The sequence below is a fragment of the Carica papaya genome, chromosome 3 (assembly GCF_054855325.1).
Source record: "Carica papaya isolate Zhongbai chromosome 3, ASM5485532v1, whole genome shotgun sequence".
Classification (NCBI taxonomy): Eukaryota; Viridiplantae; Streptophyta; class Magnoliopsida; order Brassicales; family Caricaceae; genus Carica; species Carica papaya.
This window is the reverse complement of record NC_142311.1, coordinates 31533502-31556592: the sequence shown is the minus strand read 5'-3', so window position 1 is coordinate 31556592 and position 23091 is coordinate 31533502. Positions and strand designations below refer to the sequence as shown.

Genomic DNA, 23091 nt, shown 5'->3' with positions numbered 1-23091 from the left:
TTCAGGGAGATAGTCCAAGTCCAAGACTGAGTTCATTAGGCAGATGGGTTCGAGATACAACATGATTTTCGAAAGGTCTTTGATTGAATTTTGGAAGTGGAAGTGACAGGAAAGTTGAGCGAAGGTCAGATGATATTCAAGTTTAGTGATAGGAATTTGATGATTCGACAGCTGACGAATGGGAAACAGATTATGAGGCCCGGATTGCAGCTGTTAAGGAGAGGAAGAAGCAGAGGTGGTAAATGGATTATAAAGCATACATATCCTTTCATATACATGTATATATATATATGGGCACTCAGCAGTTCTGCAGTGCATACATATTCTTCCAGATACTAGAATAAATTTTTACTTCCCAATATTTTTTTAATTTTTTTTATTACTGACAACTGGTACTATCTTTTTCTATCACACAAGACATTACATTAGATTTATACAAACAGGATTTCTCTAGCTGGTGTTTGTCTCGCGATTTTTCAATCCAATGTTGATGGTTACCTCTTTTTCATCTTGGCACATGGTCTTGCAAGTGACTGGCTACTGAACACTGGAAACTATGTAGATAAATCATTTGGGGTATGCTACAAAAGAATCAAGTAAGTAAATTGGCATTAGTAGAGATTTGTGAAGTTAATTTATACACCTACTATCGAAAACATCTACTACAATTTTCTACTGCCGGTACCATGGGCTTCTTGCACCCTCAAAAAATCGAAATGAAAAATCTCCAAGGGCATAGCTCCATCATGCAAACTCCTGCTCATATTGTCGGCATCCCCACACTGTAATATTTCTGCTACAACAAAATATCACTAAGTTGCCTAAGATTCTTCTAATTCTATCTCTGATTTCATTTCCTCCTCTTTCCCTGCAAAAAACAAGATCAATTCCAGTTATTTCAGCTGTTGCTCCTCTACCATATAAGAATCAAATCTTCATGTCACCGTATAGACTCAGACATCAGAACATACTGAGCTCAGGTAATCATCCATTGACAATTGCTTCCGCTTCTTTTGTGAAGTTGGGCTCTCAGTCGGCTGCCTCCCAGATGCTCGTTTTGATGGAGTCAGGTTCTGAGAATAAAAAATAAAAACAAAAAAAAAAAAAGTTAGAAAAGGAAACAACATACTGGACATTCTTGGAAACTCAGGGCCCAGACATCGAGAGTAATGATTAAAAAGCAAACAAAATGCAGAATGACAAAAGCAGGAATCACAAATGAGCACGAGTGCTTATAATTTGGTTGGATAGGAAGATGAGGGAAGAAAAGCAGAACCTTGGCAAGCTTCTTCTCCTTCCGAGCCTGCCTCTCCCTCTCATCATACTCTTGGTTTTCCTTTTCAACCAACCGAATGAGTGTATCACATCTTCTAGCAAGTTCTTGAGTTGTGCGAGACTTCACAAACCAGTCAAAACGAAACAAGGGAGATGTGCGGAAGGCTGCCTTCAGCTCATCCCAATTACCATACCCAAGCTTGTGAACCATGCATATCTGTGTATCCCGTGCAAGGCATAATAAACATTAGTAAATCATAACATAATTAGCTCACAGACTAGAGAGTGAGACCAACGCACCATAAAACGATCACATTCTTCATTGTACAACTTTCCTTTATTCTGACCATACTGTATCTTTAATTCCAGCCACGGGTTCTTGTAACGATCCAATTTCTTCCCAATAGCTTTCATGATCTCATCTTTCCGAGAAATTCTGGCCTCTCCTCTTTCAATGTTCTTGATGATTCTATCATAGTCTGTACAGTTAAAACACATTACAGAACACACAGGTGAATGAATAATTTTGAATTGTTTGTCCCAGCTCCAGGTAGAAAATACCATAATGAAACACCGAAAACAAGAAAAAAGAGGTCCCAACCACTAACAGACAAATGGATTCTAGTTCAACCACCAAACTTTCTTTGACACTAGAAGGAACTGTAACAAACTTAAGCAACAAAAGCAGGATCATGGTACAGCATTCAAATATCCAATTATCAGTGCCAGCTCAGGAGACTTGAAAAGAAAGGAAACTCGTTAACCAAATCCATAGAACCAGTATAATTCCTCTTTATATTGTTGAAGAGAAACAATTTGGATATGCACAAAGGCAGGTGCCTTATGATGGGCAAGTCTTGGATAACTTTCCAATTTTCAAAAGGGCTTAATTCAGAGACCTTGAAGGACTGGAAACTCCTATCGTGAACCCATCTTATTAGAAGAATCAAATACATTTTGGCACAAGGTTGACAGCAGCCCATGGACAACCCTCGGCTACTGTTTCATGTTTAAACACGTTTCAAGCAGTGGTAAGATTATTACCACTTGAATTCTAAGCCCTGCACAAGATCAGGCCTACTTGAGGATAATGAATTGAAGAAATTTCCAACACATATTCATAAACACAGCAAAAGTTCTCGAGATAAAATTGACAGGCATAAAATAACATCCCTGTAAAGAACTAAAAGTTTAGGAGATCACTTGCCATTTAACTCCTTGTATCGTTCTTTAAAAACTTTTGCATATCTTTCCACTTCTTCCTCTGTTTTCCCTTCCATTTCTGAAGCAATACTTTTTATATCGCTTCTGCCATACTTCTCACAAGCCCGGATGAAAGTATTGAAATCCCTTCGACTCCATGAAGAAAATCCCTACAACAACAGTAAAATGAAGAGACCAATAATTAACACCTCAACCTGAACCATGTGTTCCACTTACAAAATTCCTTAAGGGGCAGCTAAATTAGGTGAGAGGCCAATAGTTTAAAACTCAATCTGCATCAACTACTCCACTTACCTCTTCTAATAGTCGCTCCTTTTCCTCCAACTCCTCAGCAGTCAAGGGATCTCCCCCTTCTAAGCATATAGCACAGAGTCAATAAAAACCTAAAAAAGAGCGGGTCAACACAACAAGAGAAGGGAGAACAATGGAAATTTACCTTCAGGCTCATCAACATCAATGGTATCTTTCAACTGATTCTTCTGGTGAGTTTGCTGATTGCCAAAAAATTAAAAAATGATTAAAATATGAACAGATTCTCAAGCAATAAGCAGGCAATTGACATAATAAAAAAGACATCAATTAACTTAAGGGTACCTACCATAAGGTAGCGTACTTCTTTTTCATACAGCTCACTCAGCCTTTGGGTGTTAAAAAACTGGAAATCATGCCTGCAAGGAATAGCAAAAGGAGGTGCAGTGAATCATATTGACATTTTATATAGAATACAATTGCAATCCAAGTTTTAAGACAGTTAGAAATGGCACTAACAATTGGGGCATACGAGGAATTCGAGGCTCTTTTGGCTTTGTTGGAGCGCCTTGTCGCATTGTTTGCTTAAAGTATTCAGATTCTGAGTAGCTGATGCACAAATAATGGGAAAAAATAATGTTTCACATATGGAAAAGAAACATGTGCTAATTTAAGGGAAAGCTAGAAAATCAAACATTACTTGCGCTTCCTCTCTCTTTTTGGCGGTTCAATCCAATTTTCACTGACAATCTTCTTAAAGTCAAATTTGTTTTCATCCTTCAATGACAAAGAAAAACATCAGAAACCCAATACTCCATTGAATAACAAACACTCTATTTAGATCAAAGACATCAAACATAATTTCTACCTTGTCATCATCAAAATCATACAACTCAGCAGCTGCAACAAAAGCACTAATAGTTAGTCCTCCACTCTGATAATGCAGCTAAACCAATAAGCTAAACTAAAGTAATTCCATTAATTTGCATACTGTCATCCATTTTAAACTTAATTGCATCTTCTGTAAATTTTTTCATCTTGGCATCAAGTTCAGCTGTTGCCTCCTCTCCTTTAGCAATGATTCTGTCAATATCTTCATCCGTAATTGTGCTGTCTTTGGAACTGAAAACCATCTCCGCACCAAACCTCACCATTTGAAGCAACTCATCCTTATTAACAGCTGCATTGGCGAAAGAAGCATACAAATGTTACTGACAAAGACCTAGTAATTCATAAATCAATATTTCTATTAGGAACCACTTACTTTTCTGTTCTGCGAGTCGTCCTTGTTGAATCACCAAAGCATCAAGTGCTAACTTCTTGTAAGCTCTCTCAATCACTTTTTCCTCAATAGTATACTGTTTAACAAGAAAAATGGAGTCTATATCACTACAGAAGAGCTCCTCAAATTTAATAAACAAAAAAGAAAAATTTTAACCTCTGTGCAAAACCGGAAGACTTGAACTTCTTTCTTTTGACCAATCCTATGTGCACGGTCCTGTGCTTGCAAATCAACTTGAGGATTCCTGCAAAAAAACCCCTAGGATCATCAATCTGAAAGATGGAACCAAACAACAATAGATAGAGGATAAGAACTAACCAATCACTATCATAAAGGATGACAACATCTGCAGTAGCGAGATTAATACCAAGCCCTCCAGCTCTTGTAGATAACAAGAAAACAAACTTCTCACTTCCTGGCTTATTGAATGCATCTATGGAAGCATCACGATCTTCCCCACCAGTATTTCCATCAATCCGGCAATACTGGTATCCACGGAACATTAGGTAGTCCTCAAGAATATCCAGTAGCCTTGTCATCTAAAATGGAATCCCAAGATGAACAAAATTACACACCAAAGAACCCAAAAAAGCTTAATATTTTTCACAATGAAGGAACATATAAGAAACCACCATAACAAACATGGTTAAGTGACTGGTAAACATAAATTAAGAAACCACCATAACAAACATGATTAAGTGACTGGTAAACATAAATTACACTCTATGCTTGTTTAAAATAATATATCTTATAGAGAACTGACAGTACTTACCTGTGAAAATATCAGAACTCTAGAATCACGCTCCTTTAGCTTTGGAAGCAACTTATCCAAAAGAACCATTTTACCTGAAAATGAAAATATGAGAGAATAGTCATCTATATACAATTTCAGTCCATTATGTAAAGTAAACACTACATCAAAGCAAATCTAACCAGCATTTGTTATAAGATGCTCCCCCGTCGTATAAGGTGGGCCAGGTTCAGCACCCTGGAAGAGATATGGATGATTACAGCATTTACGCAGCTGCATTGCTATGTTCAAAAGACGCTTGCGTTCTCCACCAGCATTAACAACTTCAAGATCTTTCTGCAGTAAAGCCCTGTAGTATTGCTTTTGCATCTGCGACATACCTACTTTAAGTATAGTCTCTTTCTTTGGAGGTAAACCTTTCTCAACATCTGACTTTAATCTCCTAAGAAGAAACGGCCGGAGGACCTTAAAGATGCAGATACAATGTTAATTTTTCCAAATGAAAATAAAGTCATGAAGCTAAAATATAAGAGGCTACTGTTCCTACCTTGTGAAGCTGCTGAACAACTTCCTGCTGGTCATTTTCACCAGAAATTTGAAACCACTCATCAAAAGTCTCAGCTGAACTAAAAATCTCAGGAAGCAAAAAGTTGAGAAGGGACCATAGTTCATGAAGATTATTCTACATTTGAAAAACAATAGCAAAAACAATCATTAGAACATAATAACGAAATTTTAAAGAGTTAAAACTTCCAACATTTAAATTCACTCTCCTTAAAACCTGTTGGAGAACAAATCAGGCTTAAAACAAGAACAAATGGGCAAAAGATATAAATAAGCATAAGATCATCCAGTTTAACACATTGGAGCAACTCCTACTCATACACCGTAACCAACAATGAAGCTCCGCTAAAACATTTTTTAACAATGAAACTATCTCATCATCCTCAACCAGATTCTAGGAAAAGGAGAAAAATAAACATACACATCATAACAAAATAGATACTGTATTTGATAAAAAAAAATGTGACCCAAAAAAGGGGTTATATTTGTTATCTGCCAGAATATTTGCCTCTGCTTTTCACTATATGAAAAACTTTTCGAAGGATGGTACCTCCCTCAATACTAATCACATAGAATAAGAACCAGATTGATGTCCGACCCTAATGGACTGTTCGACTACAGCTAGCCAACCTTCCTCCATAAGACCATGGAAGGTCAAACACATACAAGCCAAACAGCTAATGGCATCACATTCCAATAACCCAATTATGTAGGTCATAGGCCAGAAGATTTTTATATATACCTGAAGCGGAGTACCAGTAATAAGAAGACGGTAATTTGTATTATAGATTCTCATCGTTTTTGAGAGCAATGAGTTTTCATTCTTTATTCGATGTGCTTCATCAATGATTATATACCGCCAGCTAAAGCGACGCAATGTAGACTTCTCTTTAATAGCCATTTCAAAACTAGTGACACAAACATCAAACTTGCCTGCAACCAGTAACTCTTCTCGTATGTACTTCTGCAAAAATTAATTGTTGCCAACTATTATAACCAAGAAAGTACCTAGTATAAGCAATAGCATTCCTGTATGTACTTCTGCAAAAATTCATAGTTGGCAAATATAATAATAAAAAAAATATCTAGTGCTTAGGCACACTATCAGCAACTTACTCTCTCATCAGGATTCCCAAGAAACTTAACAGCGCGAAGAACAGGGCAAAAACGGCGGATTTCATTCATCCAGTTACCAAGAGTTGACTTTGGAGCAACTACCATATGAGGTCCAGTGATTCCTCTGAATTCATGCAGATAACCCAACAAGGAAATAGTTTGTAATGTTTTACCAAGACCCTGGATCAGAAAAACTAATTGTTACATCGCAAGAGGATCAAAAATGCTAAAGTACAAACCACCCATGACAGAAGACAATCTTGGGGGAAAAATTCAAGTACGGAAGCGTGAATCCGAAGGCTTAAGATCCCTGACACACACCATTTCATCCGCAAGGATTCCATTTATGCCATTCTCGTATAGTCGTATGAGCCAGTTCAATCCAGCAAGTTGGTAATCTCTCATCTTCCCTTGTATACCTGTATAGAATAACATCAAAACAAGAATGTACCCAGCCTAGAAGATTCTTACAAACATCAGGGAAAATTTTTTCCATGAAAATAAGTATTATGTTTTTAAACAGAAGTGCTAATCAATGTGTTTTCAATTACTATACTAACCAATAGATTTTCTTTAGTCATTGATTATAAAAAAAATATATAAGCAATCACCTATAGACCATGCAACAAAAATAGATGGTGATGGGTTCAGGTATTGCAACTGTATTAAAGTTCTTCTGGCAACCACTAAAGATATACAATATCCACTAAAGTGCGACATGACCTAAAAATAACGCCACCAACATGCAAATGCATTAAAAATCATATATATTTGGAGATTCGTCCACACGGATATTATCACCATCATTAAATAACAAGCTTTCAAATCCAAAGCTATTTCTAAAAAAAATTCAATAATAAAGCAATATCTTATGGGAAAAGAGGAAGCACAAAAGCATTCCCACGCATGCATACAGAAAGAGGGAGAACTTACAAGAGGGTTGCATCACCAACCGTGTGTTTCCTGTCCCAGACAGACCATCTTCTTCCTCCTTGAGGCATTCTTCATCTTCTTCCTCTTCAGTTAATTTTGATGCATGGCGGCCCCTATCCCAATAAACATAAATCAAAACACCATGCACCCCTACTCTTTCAATGAAAAAGTTAAAACTGTATCCAGTAGAAACGGTTTGGTTCTCCATTCTTAGTGGAAAATGAGTATGTTAAACAACAACTAATAGTTTGGTTACTATTCAACATTTAAAAGGCAAAAGATATTCTCCTGATCTCAGAAAATTAGCAAGTGAATAGCAAATTAGAAAATGATAGCCAACATTAAATCAATTAAATGAAAAGAGATTTCTGTTTGTACAGTGATTCCTGTGTAATGGCTGTGTGTATAAATCCAGCCAACGCTTCATATTCAAAGAACAGAAATATAGAAAATTGATCAATCATAAACCAATAATAACATATTGACCCAAACTGAGTTAATAGATCCTTGGAGTTTTATGTAGCCAGTTACACAACCAGAATCAAACTAGAGGCTCAGATTAATTTCCCCCCAAAGATGAGAGTTTATAACATTGTATCATCCTGAGTCCTACATCATGTAAAGAACAGTCAACAACCACATACCATTAAAATAACAAAAATTGCATAGATAATATGTACTGGAAACTATCACACCCACAATGTCCATGTCGCACCACACACCATAAAAATAGAAAACTATGTCTCATCATTGTGACGAGACATACAAATATTGATAGAGCTCAATTAGGCCTACGTATTTGCAACAATTCATTAGTACTGAGCCTGTTAAGAATGAGTGTCCACTCAAAGATCTTTATCTTTGAGTGCACTTTAATTTTCCAAAACACATTGGCAAGAGAAACTGATAACAATTAGGATGTCAGTTAAGGTTTTGGACCAACATTTTGCAGGTAAAAATTCCAGAAGGTTCTTCAAGTTCTCTAACAGGAAACAAAATGCCCTATTATCAAAAGACTTAAGGACGAAACCAAAAATCTCTACTTCCACCAAAAAAACACGTACTGAAACTACAACAAATGCAACCAAGTAAATAATTTTAATGATCTTTTGAACCTTGTTAAAATAGAAAACAAGGTAAAAGCTAGCAATCATTCATTAGGCATACCTTCCTTTTGCCCTCTTCTGGGACGAAGACTGATCCCCTTTTGCAAAATGTGCAAATAATTCTGTTTGCTGCAAAAGATACTTCAACCGCCCCTTCCCCCTATTGTTCTGCCATTAAACAACATGTTAATTTACTCATCCAGCAATTTAGACATATGTAGAAGTGAGAAATATGGTCATGCCATATTTCACACGCACCATATCAGCATCTATTGTAGCATTTTGTGCATCTAATATTTCCTGAATCTTCTGTTTCTTCATTTTCTGCATTTCTTTAAGTCTGGCTTTTTCGCGCTTGCTGATCTCAGCACTAGCTCCACCATCATCTTCCTGTAAATAAACCAGACAAACAAGAGAACATGTAAAGAATGCTACACCAATACAACCTTTTAAGCAGTTAAAACTGATGCTTACATGCATGCACACATGTTACGAAATGCATATATAGAAGATATCAGTCGTCGCACCTGCATTTATCAGATGGTATGTTCAACATAACAAAAAACAAAGGATACGGAGTGCAATACCAATAGTGACTTCTCAAAAACCTAGACAAACTGAAACCATTAAAGTTTATCCATCCAACAGGAAATGCATCTAACGAGGGATGACTTAGTAAGTAGAATGAATGTAAAATGCACCCAGGCAACCCTACTTGACAAGATTTTCAACTTTAGTCCGCCTTGACACCGTGAAAGCTGAGGAAGATGCAAGATACCATTTTCACACGTCGCCACAGGACTAGATGACACTATATCTAACTTATGAGTAAGTTCCCCATTTATGTATAATCAAATTAGAATAACCCTAATGTTCCTTCTACACCCCAAACTATTTCTCGTCAACCAAACAAAAACTCCAAACCAATCCAAGCCTTATACTATGGCCCCTGCAACCTAATTCGATACCTACAACGACAATTGTAAATTAAATCCAAACACCCCCATATCCACCCAACGTCACTCGCAGAACCTACAGAAAAGCTGGAAAGCTTAAAATAAGCATAAATTTAAAAAATTAGAACGGGAAATCAACCTCATCGGCATCCTCGTCCCGGGCGGCTTCATCGTCGGAAGCTGGTGAGTTGTCTTCATCGGAGCCAGCGGAGCGAGCGACGGCTTCAAGCTCCTCTTCGTCTTCCTCGTTGACCTGATCGTTGAGACGCTCCTCTTCGGAGGAATCGGAACCGTTTGAAATGGCCTCATCTGAAGAAACCTGCTGCTTCGAGGATCTCGCCATAGTTCCTTGCCTCAGATCGAGGGTTTCTTTCTCGATAGAGAGAGTTACCGACTTTTAAGTAGATGAGAAATTCGGTCTCCAGAATAAAAAGGGAAGAAATGTTAAATGTTCAGTAAATTTATAGCCGTCCGATTGTGGGAATACGAGATGTACGGTTTATAAGTGGCTCGTGTGCGGGAAATAGGAATTTCCCGCCAAATAAGAGAAATTGCAATTTTTCCCGCGTCTGGGTTGGGCTGGTCATCTAATGGCTGGCCCTTCAAACTTCACTCAACAGTTTACATTTTGCTAAAATAATTATTTGGTTCTTATGTTATTTATTTTTGTTTAAATTAGTTTTTATGTTAATTTTTTGTCAGCTTAGTCTTTATATTTTAAAAAATAATTGATTTATTTACTCTCTATTAATACTACTAATAACAAGTGTCATAAGTGTAAGTAATTGACACGTGTCATTCTTTAGTTTGTCATAATACACATCATATGTCATGTGATATCTATTGTGATAACTAAAAATATGTATGTAGAATAATTTAAACTAATTTGTATTTTAAAAACCCAATTTGATCCCAACTGGCCCCATCCCTAATCCCTAATTTCTCTCCTTCATCTCTCTCTATTTGTGTGTGTGTGTGTATGGTAGATAAGAGCATATAATTGACCAATATCGCTGATGGAGAAACCCATACTCCAAATAAATAATTAAAAAAATTATTTATGTGATCTTTTTGCCTCTTCTTATGAGAAAAATACTGAGTCTAAATGTACTGGTACTACCAGCATCAACGTCCTTTAAAATATTAAGAGATAAATTGTCAAATACCCAATTCATTGTCCGTGACAATGAGGTTTACAATATCACCTACGAAGGTGTTTACATTTTTTGCCTCTATCTCATCTAATGGCTTCATAAAGATTTATGATATTTGCTATAATTGGCACTTCACCATCATTTATGAGAACTTTAAACCAAACATTCATTTAGTTCGCCTCAAATGGGACAAGTAGGATTTAGACTAACATTAACATCATCATTGGGTATCTATAACTCATACCACATATGTATTGTAATGGACAATTCATAAGCTTTGATATGGGACTTACCTTCTATGGGTCAACCAATTGAAGACGAATTATATCATCTTTTGGCTTAGATTACAAAAATTAAAATTGAGCAATTTTAATGGTCATCTTTCCAACATGATTGAGTTACATCCACCGTTTCTATCGAGCTTTAAATTGATCATCGACGATGCACCAAATGTGAATGAATGCATAAAAGGAAAAATAAGGAAAAGAATAAGAAGGGACATATTTTTTGGGATTTAAGGGAATCAATATTTTTTTTTTCATTTGGACCAGTTAAGACTGATCTAAATTAAAATAATTGTTACCATATATGGCATGTCAGAATATGCCATGTATCAATAAATTAGACATTTAACACATAAATTAACGGCTCCTCCGACTCATGTTGCGGTTGGGTGTTTTGTTTCGGTCAATGTGTAGAGAAGAAAACGGTGATCACAACAGTGAAAAAATTACGAAAAACGAGAATCGGGAAGAGTCTTATAAGAAGCGTTTTGTGAAATTTTTCGCGGCGGCGGCGCCGGGATTTGTCGGTATTTTTCGACCAATTGACCGATTTTTTCACTATGATTTGGCCATGGATGAGCTCAAAATTGAATTTCGTGCAAAAAAGAAAGTTTTTACCTTTTTTGGCGGTCGGAAAAGGTTCCGGTGCGGCGGCGGGTGGCGGTGGTCGACTCCCCGGCAGTTGGGTCGTCTTCTCTGGCGAGGGGTTCTGGTGGCTAGAGTTAGGATTTGGTGCGAATGGAGGTTATTTATATCTATTCGCTTTTGATCTGTGCCGTCAATCGCGTTTTATCTAGATCGTCCGATCACGATTAAAAAGAGAGTGAATATGAGTCGTTAATTGCGATCTAATCTGGATCGTCTATCACGATTCATTATAAGCCATCCGATCGTATTTGAATCTAGCCATTCGATCGCGTTTGGGAGTGAACACATCCAGGTTGTCCCTGCGCGCGAGAACGGACCTCAGCTGTTCGATCACGGGCACACGGATCGTCCATATGGCCTCCTGCGTCAGCGTCTCTGCCACTTGGTGCGTCCTTGTTGGTTAGGGCTGCTGACCGAACGTTTGACGTGACGAAACTTCTCAAAATTACGTTTTGGCCTATGTTTTTTTATTTTTCTTTTGAAAATACTCAAAGAACCTAAATTTTCACATATTTTCTATAAAATTATTTTCAATTAAATGTTCAATTAATTTTATTTTATTTTTTACACTAAATAAAATAAAATATTAAAACAAAAAATTTGTGGATAGTTACAATATATCTGATGCGTCGTAAACAACACTCCATCGTAATGCACAATAAAATTACATTACTTATTTTAAATATGTTTCTCGAGCAACACATCATCACAACGATACGATAGTGTGGTTTCTGTTTCCAATTTTAAACACATTTACACAAGAACATAATTAGCACAATACACAGTGAAGTCTCATTTCTTAATTCCAAACATTTGTTGACACATAATAACTATAAAAATCAAATTTAATTATATATAGCGGCCGGTAAAACAAATTTTGACCTCAAGATATAACTGACGGTGGGTTTCGTTTATGAGTTTCGAAAAAGATTGAAATCAAAATTTGATATCTCAAGCAAATTGGAATCATTTAATTGGGTATTTGAGTTCGGTTTCTAAGTGGCTTTTCTCTTTTGAGAAAACAAAATATTAATACATAAATGCTCTGTTAGTTTTTGTAAAATAAAAAATTAAATATTTGATGAGACTATATAAATACGAAATTGGTGACAAAAATTTGCTCTGGATATTTTATGTGTTAGTAATGATTGTAATATATATATATATTTTTTTTATAGAGTTACGAGAACTTTCCACCCAATATTAAATTCATTGTGTAAAAATAATTTATACCACAAAATTAAAATGTAACATTTATAAATAACCCACTAATTCAATTCATTTGATAAAGGCTGCTATAAAAAAGTTTTTAGAATTTTTAAAAAATAATGATTATTCGTTTAAAAATTTAATGGCTGAAAAATTATTAAAAAATATAATAAAATTTTTATCATAATTAATTAATTATATTTAATTAAATTAATACATAATATAATATATTAGTAAATTTACATTTCAAACTTATTACATGGAAACAAAATAAAGATTAGCTATAACTGCAAAAAAACCACGTCAGCTTCGCACGTGTATGTAATTACTTTAATACCCTTACAACTACCGTAAAAAAAATTAATAAACGTGCGGTCGTCTACCATTCAACGAGGGCAATTTAGATAAAACAATAAAGCAGACTGGACTTCGTAGAGAAAAACTGGCGTGTGCTTTAATATTCCTCTATCCATCTCTTCCTCTTCTTCGTCTTCTTCCCCCCAAGTTTCCCCTTCCTCCTATCTCAATCAGACCAGACAACAATTGCCGTATGTCAATTGTACAGTTCTTTTAAACTTAAGCGGCTTTGTTTCTTTGCAACAGCGGAGCTGTACTATCATCCACGGCCCTCATCGGGACCCGGACTTCGCGGAGCAAGTAGGTCGACCGGGTTTCTATTTAGGGTTTTATTGTTCAATTAAATAATTATCGTTTAACTGTCGGTCAACGAGAAGAAGAGAGACATTTAGGTTGTGTTTGGCTATTGGTTTTGGGGTTTTCTATTTTAATTTTGTTTGTATGTTGCTTTGCAGAATATGGGGAACAGAAGCTGGTTGATATTGGCGATTGTTGCGCTTCTTTTTGCTTGTTCATCTGGGAGAGGTGCTAAAGAAACTTATCATGATTTATTAATCTTTTTTTTTCCTTAGCTAATTGCATATTATCTTGGTTTATTGTATTAGATGAGTTGTTGGATTATATATCTTCGTTTTGATGTCATGCAAGTTGTGCCTTCGATTATTTAATTTGTGTTTTTACTTGAACTGAATTGAAAGGGTTTGTTTCTGCCTTATGTAGGTTTTTCAACACTGTGCTTTATAGTCTTTGTATGTTTTGTAAAATCAAAGCTGTAAATAGCTCTTTATTTTATCAGTTTTGTACTTGTCAATGTTTTTGGGCTTGAAACCTAGATTTAGTATGGTTTTTAGACAGCTGGATGCAGGATTAACGAACATGGTAAAGTATGTACTGTGTGGGATTATAGTCAATTACTTCCTGTAGGGTTCACGACTGGGGAGGAAAGCTGTAAATTTTTCCGTTGTCAGGACCTATTGGGAGTCTGGGACTAGCTAGTCTTTGCCTTTCTTCTGATTGCAGCTCGAAGAAAATAAGGAGGCATCTGTTTATTGCTCTTAGTTGTCTTTTTCTTTTCAAAAAGAATTGGTTTGTGGTGGTGGCTTGGGACTTTAGGGTTGTTTTTTCAGATTACGAAACACATTCTAATGAAGCTATGATTCTACAGAACTCAAGGTTAAGCATGAAGTTAATAAACCAGTTTACAACCGTACCCTTGCAAGAATACTAGTGGAATATGCTTCTGCAGTAAGTTATCCTGAATCTAATTTAGAAGCACTTCAACTGTCTTGGCTTTAAATTTTGTTGTTGTTAATACGTTTGGTCTTGTGTATTTTTCATGTAAATTTGTTTGTCATTCTTCTCTTCATATGTTGTGGTGTCCAGTTATCTGTATAATGTGAAGCTGTCACCCATCCAAATTTGTGTTTACATTAATGGAATAGAATGCTGAATAATGCTTGCTATCTCCAATGAGATGTGGTTTCTGAATTTCCAGGGAGGTGTAGTTTTGATTTCAGTTAGAAACGAGCCACTTGACTCCTTGAATTAGAAACAGACAAGTTTGTGTTGTTATTTCTTGTTGCAAGTTGTCCCCAACTCACAGATGTTAGCTTCTTTAGGAACCCAAAGGGGAGTGTGGGACTATTAATTCAATCTCTTTGCCCTTGAAAATTTTACATGGTTTTTCTAAGCTTATCTTCCTGTAAGTTTTTTTTCCCTCAGTTTCCTTGGTTTATGTTAATAATATGATTGTCATTCTTGAGACAGTTTGGAGCATTAGTTGGTAACAGAAGTAAGCTTTTGCTTTTAGGTGTATGTGTCAGATGTTACCGAACTCTTCACTTGGACGTGCACAAAATGTGATGGGTTGACCAAGGTAGCTGATTTAATCTTTACATTTTTCAACTTGCATTTTTTAGTAGGTTTTTTGCTTTAAAATAATTGTCCGGCCACCTTTATTAATGGAGCAGGGTTTTGAAGTAATAGAGCTGATTGTTGATGTAGAGAACTGCTTACAGGTAGATTTCCTATCTTGTGTTGTATGTTAAATGATAATGTGGATCAGTTCTGCTTTTTTTTTTTCAAATAGTATTCATGGTTCTGTGACTTAGGTACTAATTTCTTTTTTACTGTCCTACTGATAGGCATTTGTTGGAGTGGCAAAAGATCTGGATGCTATTGTTATTGCTTTCCGAGGAACTCAAGAGCACAGGTACAATAGTTTTATTGGTTATATAATGTTTTGATTCTTGAATTATCCTTTAAATCTAAAGTTTTGAGTGAAAACGAGGACAACTTTTGCTTGTTGGCTGCACTGTCCTACATACAGCAGGAGAAACGTAAATGAAAAAGAAATTGAAAAATATGAGAGAAGTTTAGTGGAAGAATTTGGTATTCTTTCGTTGACTGCTGTTTAATGTACAAAACTGCATGTTTACAGTATACAGAACTGGGTTGAAGACTTGTTCTGGAAACAGCTTGATTTAAATTATCCTGGAATGCCTGATGCAATGGTATGTACTGGAGAAACATGTTTCTCTATTTGTTCAGTTAATTTTAAATTAGAATGGTAATATATTTTTTGTTGTTATCTATTCAACATGAGGTGATGTCAATATTAAATTTTCTTCAATGATTTAGGTGCATTATGGATTTTACAGTGCTTACCATAACACAACATTACGGCCTGGAGTTTTAAAAGCTATTAAACAAGCAAAGAAAATTTATGGAGACCTTACCATCATGGTGACTGGACATTCTATGGGAGGAGCTATGGGAGCATTCTGTGCACTTGATCTAAAAGTAAGTTTTAAGCCTTTCTTAATGCAGCTGGAAGCTTCTCATTTAAATTCTCTTTGTTGTTACTTACAGAAACTTGCTTCTTTCATTGATGTTTTTTCTTTCTTCTGTGTCCAGGTTAACCGTGAAGCAGAGAATGTCCAGGTTATGACATTTGGACAGCCACGTATTGGCAATGCAGCATTTGCATCTTACTATAAACAGTTTCTACCCAATACAATTCGAGTCACCCATGATCATGACATTGTACCACATTTGCCTCCATATTATTCTTACTTCCCACAGAAAACATACCACCATTTCCCTAGAGAGGTAATGAAGTAAACTATACATTTTGACTTGTCTAAATGAACCTAGTATCTGTGACTTTCTATATAATCCGGAAACAAAAACCTATACGAGGCACTGGAAATTTCTGATCTCAAACTGTTTCTGGCGACACATGTTCCATATAATTGTGATAGTGTTTCAATGTTACATGTGCCATGTCTCAATATTACATGCACCCATGTTACTTTTTCAAGTTGGCATGATTTATAATTTAATAGATGCAACACAAGTACTAATGGTTATACTAGTGATTTATAGAGTTGCAAGGTAACTGTATGGAAAGCAGGTTGTCCCTTGTAGTTCATATATGATGACATAAGCTTTTTTTTTTTTTTTAAATGATATATGATGATATAAGCTTTTCTGGCATGACTTCAGTTCCTTGGAGTTTTTCCTTTCCGTAATCTTTGTCACTTCAAATAGTTCTTGAAAACTGCTTCAGTCAGCTTGCTGACCTTTTTGGTGACACTTTCTGGTTTTTATCTGTCTGGAGCATAAGACTTTAAAGTTCACCTATGTAGCTTGGACACTGCTAAGCCTGATAAATTTTGTTCCTACAATTCATCCCACAATTCATTATAATTCCTTTCCTCTTTGATAGAACACTATAGTATCTGATATTGGTTCTTATTATCGTCCTTATTCTCAATTACAATAAAGTTATTTGACAAAAGGATGAAGTTGCCATGTTCATGGGACATCATTACATGCTGATCTTATACTAGCTAAACGAAAAATGATCTTATAGGTCATATAGGGTATTCTTGAAGGTTTCTAGAATTTGTGTTTTTGACAAATATTAGCTGCAGTTATGTGCTCCTGTATCACATACTCATAATAGGCAGAATCATCTTGAGCATATTGATCTATTATTTTCACTACCTCATTTTTCAACTTTGAAAAACCAATAGTATTTTCCTCACCTGTAGGTTTGGCTCTATAATGTTGGATTGGGAAGTTTGGTCTATGTAGTGGAAAAGGTTTGTGATGGCTCTGGCGAGGACCCAACTTGTAGCAGGTAAAAGCTTCTTTTTACGTAATCTTCATTCATGTAAGCTTATTGATGTGACTTTAGCTTAAAAGAAAATGCGTTTACTTGAGTTGTTCAAGGTTTATAAAACTCTTGGCACCTGAAAAAGGCTTCTGCATCACCCGGTTGTTGGAACATTCTGTTTTTGGTAACAGTTCTTATATAGAATGGGCTACTAATCACTAAACAAAGTGTAAGTGGTTGGGCTGCTGTGAAATTATGTTCTCAACTTTTGTGCAGGTCGGTGACCGGGTATAGCATTGCTGACCATTTGGTCTATTTCGGTGTTGAGTTAATGTGCAAGAACTGGCAATCATGCAGAATTGTGATGGATCCTCGGGTGAGGCAGCATGGCAAAACTGATCTGAAAGGAAATTTTGTTTTGTCTAGGGTTCCATCCACGCCTATACTGGAAATGAAAGCACAGTCACACACTGAGGCCAGCAATATCTAGAATCTCATTCGTGTCACTTTGTGAAATCTCTTGCAAGAATTGTATTATCACCACGCATAACCATCACGGCTTGTCTTATGAACTCCCTTCAGAAGGTATGGTTGATGTTTAGGTTTCAGGAGGGATTTGTGTATATAGTTACTGAAATTGTACAAACAACGTTTGTTCATAGTATTAAATAAATTCCATATAATTAAAATAACATTTTTAAAAAAAAAAAATTAATATTCATTTCCATACTTGTTCTGGGAAAATTCTGTGTGGATCCTTTCTGAATTTGTGTACAGATACGTTGAGGAGGAAATGGAATTAATATCTAATGATTTATCGGGGAATCAGAGACTGTGAAGATCTCTGAGCACACACTCTCTTTATTCATACTTGTGTAGTGTTTGTGACGGTCAGAAAAATATTATAAGAATGTAACACTAAGTGATGTAAGACTACCGAATTTGTTCTAAATTTTGACCATAAATTAATTTTCATCTCCCATTTCTAAAGTTACTCAATTATGATACTGAATAATATTTAGCATTTTAAGTTATTTAATTATGATACTTGTATGAGACTCGCTTGCGCTTTGAGAAACGTCGCGAACAAAATTAAGTAAAAAATAATTTTAACGTGAAAAATAAAATAGTATTTGTTCATATAATTTTATATTTAATTAATTATACTATAAACTTAACAATATCTAATGAAATCATAAAACATTTTATGAAAATCAAAGAATTTATCATAATTATTTAAATAATATTTTTACTAATTTAAATTATTTGAAAAAATATCTTATTTATTGTACATAAATTTTGATTGTTTAATATAAATTATCTACAATATATATATATATATATATAATTTAATATTAAAATAAATTAATATTGTATTTTAAAAATCTTAAAATAATAAATCAATAAAATATAAAGTTAATGTGTATTAATTTTTTTTTTTTTTTTTGTACTTTTACTTAGAACACTTATTTTATTTTTTTAGTGTTTATTCAAACTTATATTTTTTGATAGCAAAAATAAGAAGTTGAGGTAGGCACTTAAGGGGGTAAGCTAATATTTTAATCAAACTCAAGTATTGCTACACTCGTCTAGTATTTCATTATTGGACAGCACTTAGTCCGAATGTCAATTTCTTATTCTTTTCTTCTTGATGTGTTTGTGTATATATACATATATATATATATGTGTAAACACGTAATTAATCTGGTATACATATCGTGCATATAAAAAATAATTTGTATTTCTTAACATTCAGTAATGAATACACAATTCATAAACAGATATGAAGAGTTACAGACAAATCTCTTGTTTCTCTTGTTCTAACTTTGACGCCTAACTTATCCACACCCTCATCAATATACCACGAGGGGTTTTGAGCAGCAGAAACTCTAAAAGAGTATTAAAAGATAAACAAAATTAATTAACAACACAATTGATAATCACAAAGGACCAGAGACGGTGAATCAACAACAAATTTTAATTGCTTCAGTTCTTCATATTAAGTTTTTCAACCTTCATGTTGTCTTTGGCTCTTGATCAGTACCCGAAACACCGGTTGAATCCGCCTGCTTTTCCTTCTCATCAGTGGCTGTTGATGAAGCTTCTGTTTCATCTTCCTTTGTTGTTGGAGTTGCAGTAGTTTCGGCTTCTTTTGTTTCTGTCGTTTCAATCTTGGTTTCCTCTCTACCTGTTGTTGTTTCAGTCTTGATTTCTTTGGATTCTGTAAGATGGAATGAAATTATATGCCGAAAGATATAATATATAGTTAAAAAATGTATTTGAATTTATATCATGACGTACCCTTTTGATCTTCTTTTATGTCTTCCACTGCCAATTGTCCCCCTTCTGGACCTGCATTAGTTTCCTCTTTTTCTTCCTCCTCCATCAACTCCTGGTTTGTTGATTCCTCTGAGACCAAACCTTCTGGTAATTTCTTATCAACCTCTTTCTCCTCCACTTTTTGATCTTTAACCTCATCCTTCACATCTTCTGCAACACAATTAATGATATCTCCCCCACTTGATTCCTTCTTCTCATATTTAACGCCATGACCATCTTCTTCAACCTTGACAGGATCACCACCAGACAATTCTTTTTCATTTTTCTTATCTGGGTTTTCATCACCATCACCATTGATATCGGCTGCTTTGTCATTATTGATTGAGACAGTGCTAGTCTTTTCCTCAGCTGTGACCTTCTCAACGTTCGTTTCCATCTTCTTGGATTGAACACTACTTAAAGATTTCTTGAGAACGGTGGTGGTGTTCTCAGTTGATACGGCATGCTTTGATTTCCCACAGCCCATGTTTTTGATTTCTGAAAATGTTGATAATACAGACAACTATGTATATATGAATGAATAGAAGGAATGGAGAGAGGAGATGGGAGGAGGAGGAATCTGGGTAGGGTTTATATAAAAATTGAGAGAGAAAGAAGAAGAAAATGGAGGGTATGATTAGTTTTGATCTGTTATGGTTTAATTTATGCTGGGCACGTTGGTTGAATAGATGAGGGGGTTTGGTGTGAATTTAAAGGTAGAGATTTGTCATGTCTAATTGGCAAGCTCTATTAGTGGAAGAGGAAGAGGAAGAGGAAGAGGAGGAGTAGGGGGGGATTTGTTTATTTTTAGGCGTGTAAACTAAGGCAGGCAGGCAGGCAGGCAGGCTTAACACATTTTTTAAACTTAATTAGCATCCAACTTTGTTGGCAGTTAGTACATTACCTGGATTCTATTATATCATTTCCAATTTGAGTTTAAAATTTTCGGCTACTGGCAGCGAAGAGCAGCAATTTGGGCCGGGCTGGTTAAGGTTAGATCGAGTTTAACATGCTGTCAGAGCTCCTTAAGCTCGTACTTAGAGCTGAAATCCTATTGTTATGCCTAAAAGTTTTATGAATAACTTTATTGATCACCTCAATTAGGCCTTTGAATTAGACTTAAATTAGCATCCATTTCCAATTTCGAGTATAAAGTTTTCGGCTATTGGGAGTGAAGGGCGACAGTTTGGGCCGGGCTGGGTTGGGTTGGATTGAGTCTACCGATTTATCGAGCTCCTTAAGCTTCACTTAATTAGTTATACTTAGAACTGAAGTCCTATTGTTATGCCTAAAAATTTTATGAAATACTTTGTTGATCCCCTCAATTAGTTTTTTGAATTAGGGTTAAAGACACTTCTACATAAAATCTTATGGATATGGACGGCAGTTTGAACTGCTGAAAATAAATAACAAGACTTATTTAAGGGTGGAGCAACATCCATATATATATATATATATATATATATATGTATGATGACAACTTAATAAGACTGCTACGAATATCTTAATTAATTTTTTTTAATTTATTAAATTTAAAATCAAATCCTTAAACTCACAAATTTTCAATGAACTAGAAGGGGATAAAAGTGAAATTAAGCTCTTCAATTGAAAGATATGGTTTATATACTTATTGGGAGAAAATATATTTCTTAACTGATTTTTCAAATAAAGGAGGGTATTTGTTGTGTAACTTAAGAAAATATGAATTTCAATGAAACGACTGTATCAATTAACACAAATTCTCAACTTCTATAATTATTTAAGTCCTTTCCTGCTAGGATGAGTTCTTTGGTAGTGCTAATGTTACTAGCTTTGACTACTAATAACTTAATCGTGATGCTATTGTTGTGTATTTATTGTACTTTCTCATGGGGTGTATATACTATTGATGGTGGTGGATACAAATGACGTAAACTAAACTTGATTTAACTTTGTTGAAAAATTGAATTGAAATTAATCTTGTTAGAAAATTAAGATTCAACAAATAAGAGAAAGACAATGAAACAATTTCGGTGTCTATATATACAGCGAAGACATAAGAGAAAAAAACATATAAGGGTATGAGATAAGAAAATTATTAACTTCAACGAATGAATGCATAACGAGTTTGAATGTGAAATTGTCTAATGAGTATTGTAAAATTTGTATTCTTTTAAATATTTATTTAATTATAAAATTTATTTTTTTAATAATTACAACAAGATTAAATTACTTTTTAACTCTCATTCATATAATGATTACCGATCTTGAATGATTATTTGCTTGATAATATAGAAGAGAATAAATTTTTTGAAATGAAAGAGTTAGAAGGGAGTAAGATTAGTTTTCTATAAATATAATTTTAATTAATTATATAAAAAATATTGTCATAATTGATGCCAATATCACACTTTCAATGTGGCCTCCCATAAATCTTCTAATACAATATATTCCAACCCTCTAATCAATACACTTCTTCTACTTATTAATTAATTTACTATTTTTTTTAAAAAAAATATTTTAATGCAAATAATACAAAATGTAAAAATTTGAAATTCCCAAATATATATAACCAACAATTTATAAATAATTAATCTAAAATTATTTTTTTAAAAAGAAAAAGATAAACATTTAATTTAAAAAACAAACAAATACTTCATGTGTTTACGTATTTATGAGTTATGATAATTAAATTATCCTAATAAATTCTGATATCATTTTATTTTTTCGTTTTAAATATTTAAATTGATCGAAAAAATGTTACAAGTATCGTATATAATATAATACGAACATGTTGTAGCTACTCAATTTCTTTTAAAGATTATAATTTGTTGATGGGGATGGATGAGAAAGAGAGAAGAGAAGAGAAATAGCCAACTTGCAAGATACCCATGATCACCTTCATATGTCAACTTGCATACATTAATTAATACAAACAACTATTTAATTATTATATTATTATTTATATCTATACACACACACACATATATATATATATATATATATATCAGATCATGAAACATCTAATGTTTTCTTTATAAGATTTATTATTATTATTATTAATGTTGTTGTTTGTGTGTATATATATTTATTTTTTAAAAGATTTATTTAGAAAAATATTATGATATTTAAGCTTTTATAATAAATTTTAAATATTTCATAATAATTTGATATATAACCCATTATTATTATTATAAAATATTAAATTTAAGATATATTGCTAACCAAGGTATAATTATATATATATATATATATATATATATACAGTTTTTGACGTATCTGAAAACGCAAGGCAAGTAGATGCGGCAGCAAAGGGAGTTTACAACTTTTTGAAAAGGAATTTTGGGCATTGAAGCAAATACCAAATCTCATCACTCACAACTGGGAAAGTGTACGAGAAAAATACACTTCCCCCTGCAACTCTTCGGATCTGCTCATGTCATTTCATATACATACATACATATATATATATATATACATATATACTTACATTTTATTTTGCTTCTTTCAGCTTTTCTCTCATATTTTGTCTTAAACTAAGAAAAAAAAAAAATATATGTAT

At 34.3% G+C, this 23091-nt stretch overlaps 3 protein-coding genes across 6 annotated transcripts; 1 reads left to right on the top strand and 2 right to left on the bottom strand.

Moving 5' to 3' along the window:
• Positions 1 to 243: 243 nt before the first annotated feature.
• Positions 244 to 9884, bottom strand: CHR17 (chromatin remodeling factor17). 3 transcript variants are annotated; one of them, XR_002540763.2, is made up of 26 exons: positions 9596 to 9884; positions 8759 to 8890; positions 8562 to 8668; positions 7395 to 7507; positions 6783 to 6880; positions 6462 to 6641; positions 6088 to 6309; positions 5329 to 5463; positions 4964 to 5246; positions 4803 to 4876; positions 4349 to 4569; positions 4187 to 4274; positions 4013 to 4106; positions 3740 to 3928; positions 3617 to 3648; positions 3449 to 3525; positions 3268 to 3357; positions 3098 to 3167; positions 2936 to 2990; positions 2794 to 2852; positions 2483 to 2648; positions 1576 to 1754; positions 1277 to 1492; positions 972 to 1073; positions 686 to 868; positions 244 to 581 (listed from the first exon to the last, which is right to left on the bottom strand). XR_002540763.2 is itself a non-coding variant. In XM_022049208.2 (25 exons), exons 1-25 carry the CDS (start codon positions 9797 to 9799, stop codon positions 851 to 853), a joined length of 3204 nt encoding a protein of 1067 aa, XP_021904900.1. In that variant the 5' UTR covers positions 9800 to 9884; the 3' UTR covers positions 593 to 850. The 3 variants fall into 3 exon arrangements, 2 of the variants coding, with proteins under 2 accessions (XP_021904900.1, XP_021904901.1); XM_022049208.2 differs by lacking the exon at positions 244 to 581 and having other exon boundaries at positions 593 to 868; XM_022049209.2 differs by lacking the exon at positions 244 to 581 and having other exon boundaries at positions 593 to 868; positions 2794 to 2849.
• A 3324-nt stretch (positions 9885 to 13208) lies between these two features.
• Positions 13209 to 17942, top strand: LOC110819942 (lipase-like). Of its 2 annotated transcripts, none has more exons than XM_022049297.2 (11): positions 13209 to 13412; positions 13564 to 13633; positions 14274 to 14353; positions 14919 to 14984; positions 15079 to 15126; positions 15253 to 15320; positions 15549 to 15621; positions 15749 to 15910; positions 16025 to 16219; positions 17167 to 17255; positions 17508 to 17942. In XM_022049297.2, the coding sequence occupies exons 2-11, from the start codon at positions 13567 to 13569 to the stop codon at positions 17719 to 17721; spliced, it is 1062 nt and encodes a 353-aa protein (XP_021904989.1). In that variant the 5' UTR covers positions 13209 to 13412; positions 13564 to 13566; the 3' UTR covers positions 17722 to 17942. The 2 variants fall into 2 exon arrangements, with proteins under 2 accessions (XP_021904989.1, XP_021904988.1); XM_022049296.2 differs by having other exon boundaries at positions 13210 to 13408.
• Positions 17943 to 18964: 1022 nt separating this feature from the next.
• Positions 18965 to 20303, bottom strand: LOC110819982 (kinase-like protein). Its single transcript, XM_022049339.2, has 2 exons — positions 19533 to 20303; positions 18965 to 19452 (listed from the first exon to the last, which is right to left on the bottom strand). The coding sequence occupies exons 1-2, from the start codon at positions 20035 to 20037 to the stop codon at positions 19247 to 19249; spliced, it is 711 nt and encodes a 236-aa protein (XP_021905031.1). The 5' UTR covers positions 20038 to 20303; the 3' UTR covers positions 18965 to 19246.
• Between the last annotated feature and the right edge of the window lie 2788 nt (positions 20304 to 23091).

Bases quoted from the DNA above. Each gene is read 5' to 3' on its own strand.
- CHR17 (XM_022049208.2), bottom strand. From the start codon at position 9,799: ATGGCGAGATCCTCGAAGCAGCAGGTTTCTTCAGATGAGGCCATTTCA. The intron at 6,310-6,461 runs GTAAGTTGCTGA...TAATTTTTGCAG, and splicing joins TTGGGAATCCTGATGAGAGA to AAGTACATACGAGAAGAGTT. The intron at 2,853-2,935 runs GTAAATTTCCAT...CTATATGCTTAG, and splicing joins TGATGTTGATGAGCCTGAAG to AAGGGGGAGATCCCTTGACT.
- LOC110819942 (XM_022049297.2), top strand. From the start codon at position 13,567: ATGGGGAACAGAAGCTGGTTGATATTGGCGATTGTTGCGCTTCTTTTT. The intron at 13,634-14,273 runs GTGCTAAAGAAA...ATGATTCTACAG, and splicing joins TGCTTGTTCATCTGGGAGAG to AACTCAAGGTTAAGCATGAA. The intron at 15,911-16,024 runs GTAAGTTTTAAG...TTCTGTGTCCAG, and splicing joins TCTGTGCACTTGATCTAAAA to GTTAACCGTGAAGCAGAGAA.
- LOC110819982 (XM_022049339.2), bottom strand. From the start codon at position 20,037: ATGGGCTGTGGGAAATCAAAGCATGCCGTATCAACTGAGAACACCACC. The intron at 19,453-19,532 runs GTACGTCATGAT...TCCATCTTACAG, and splicing joins CATAAAAGAAGATCAAAAGG to AATCCAAAGAAATCAAGACT.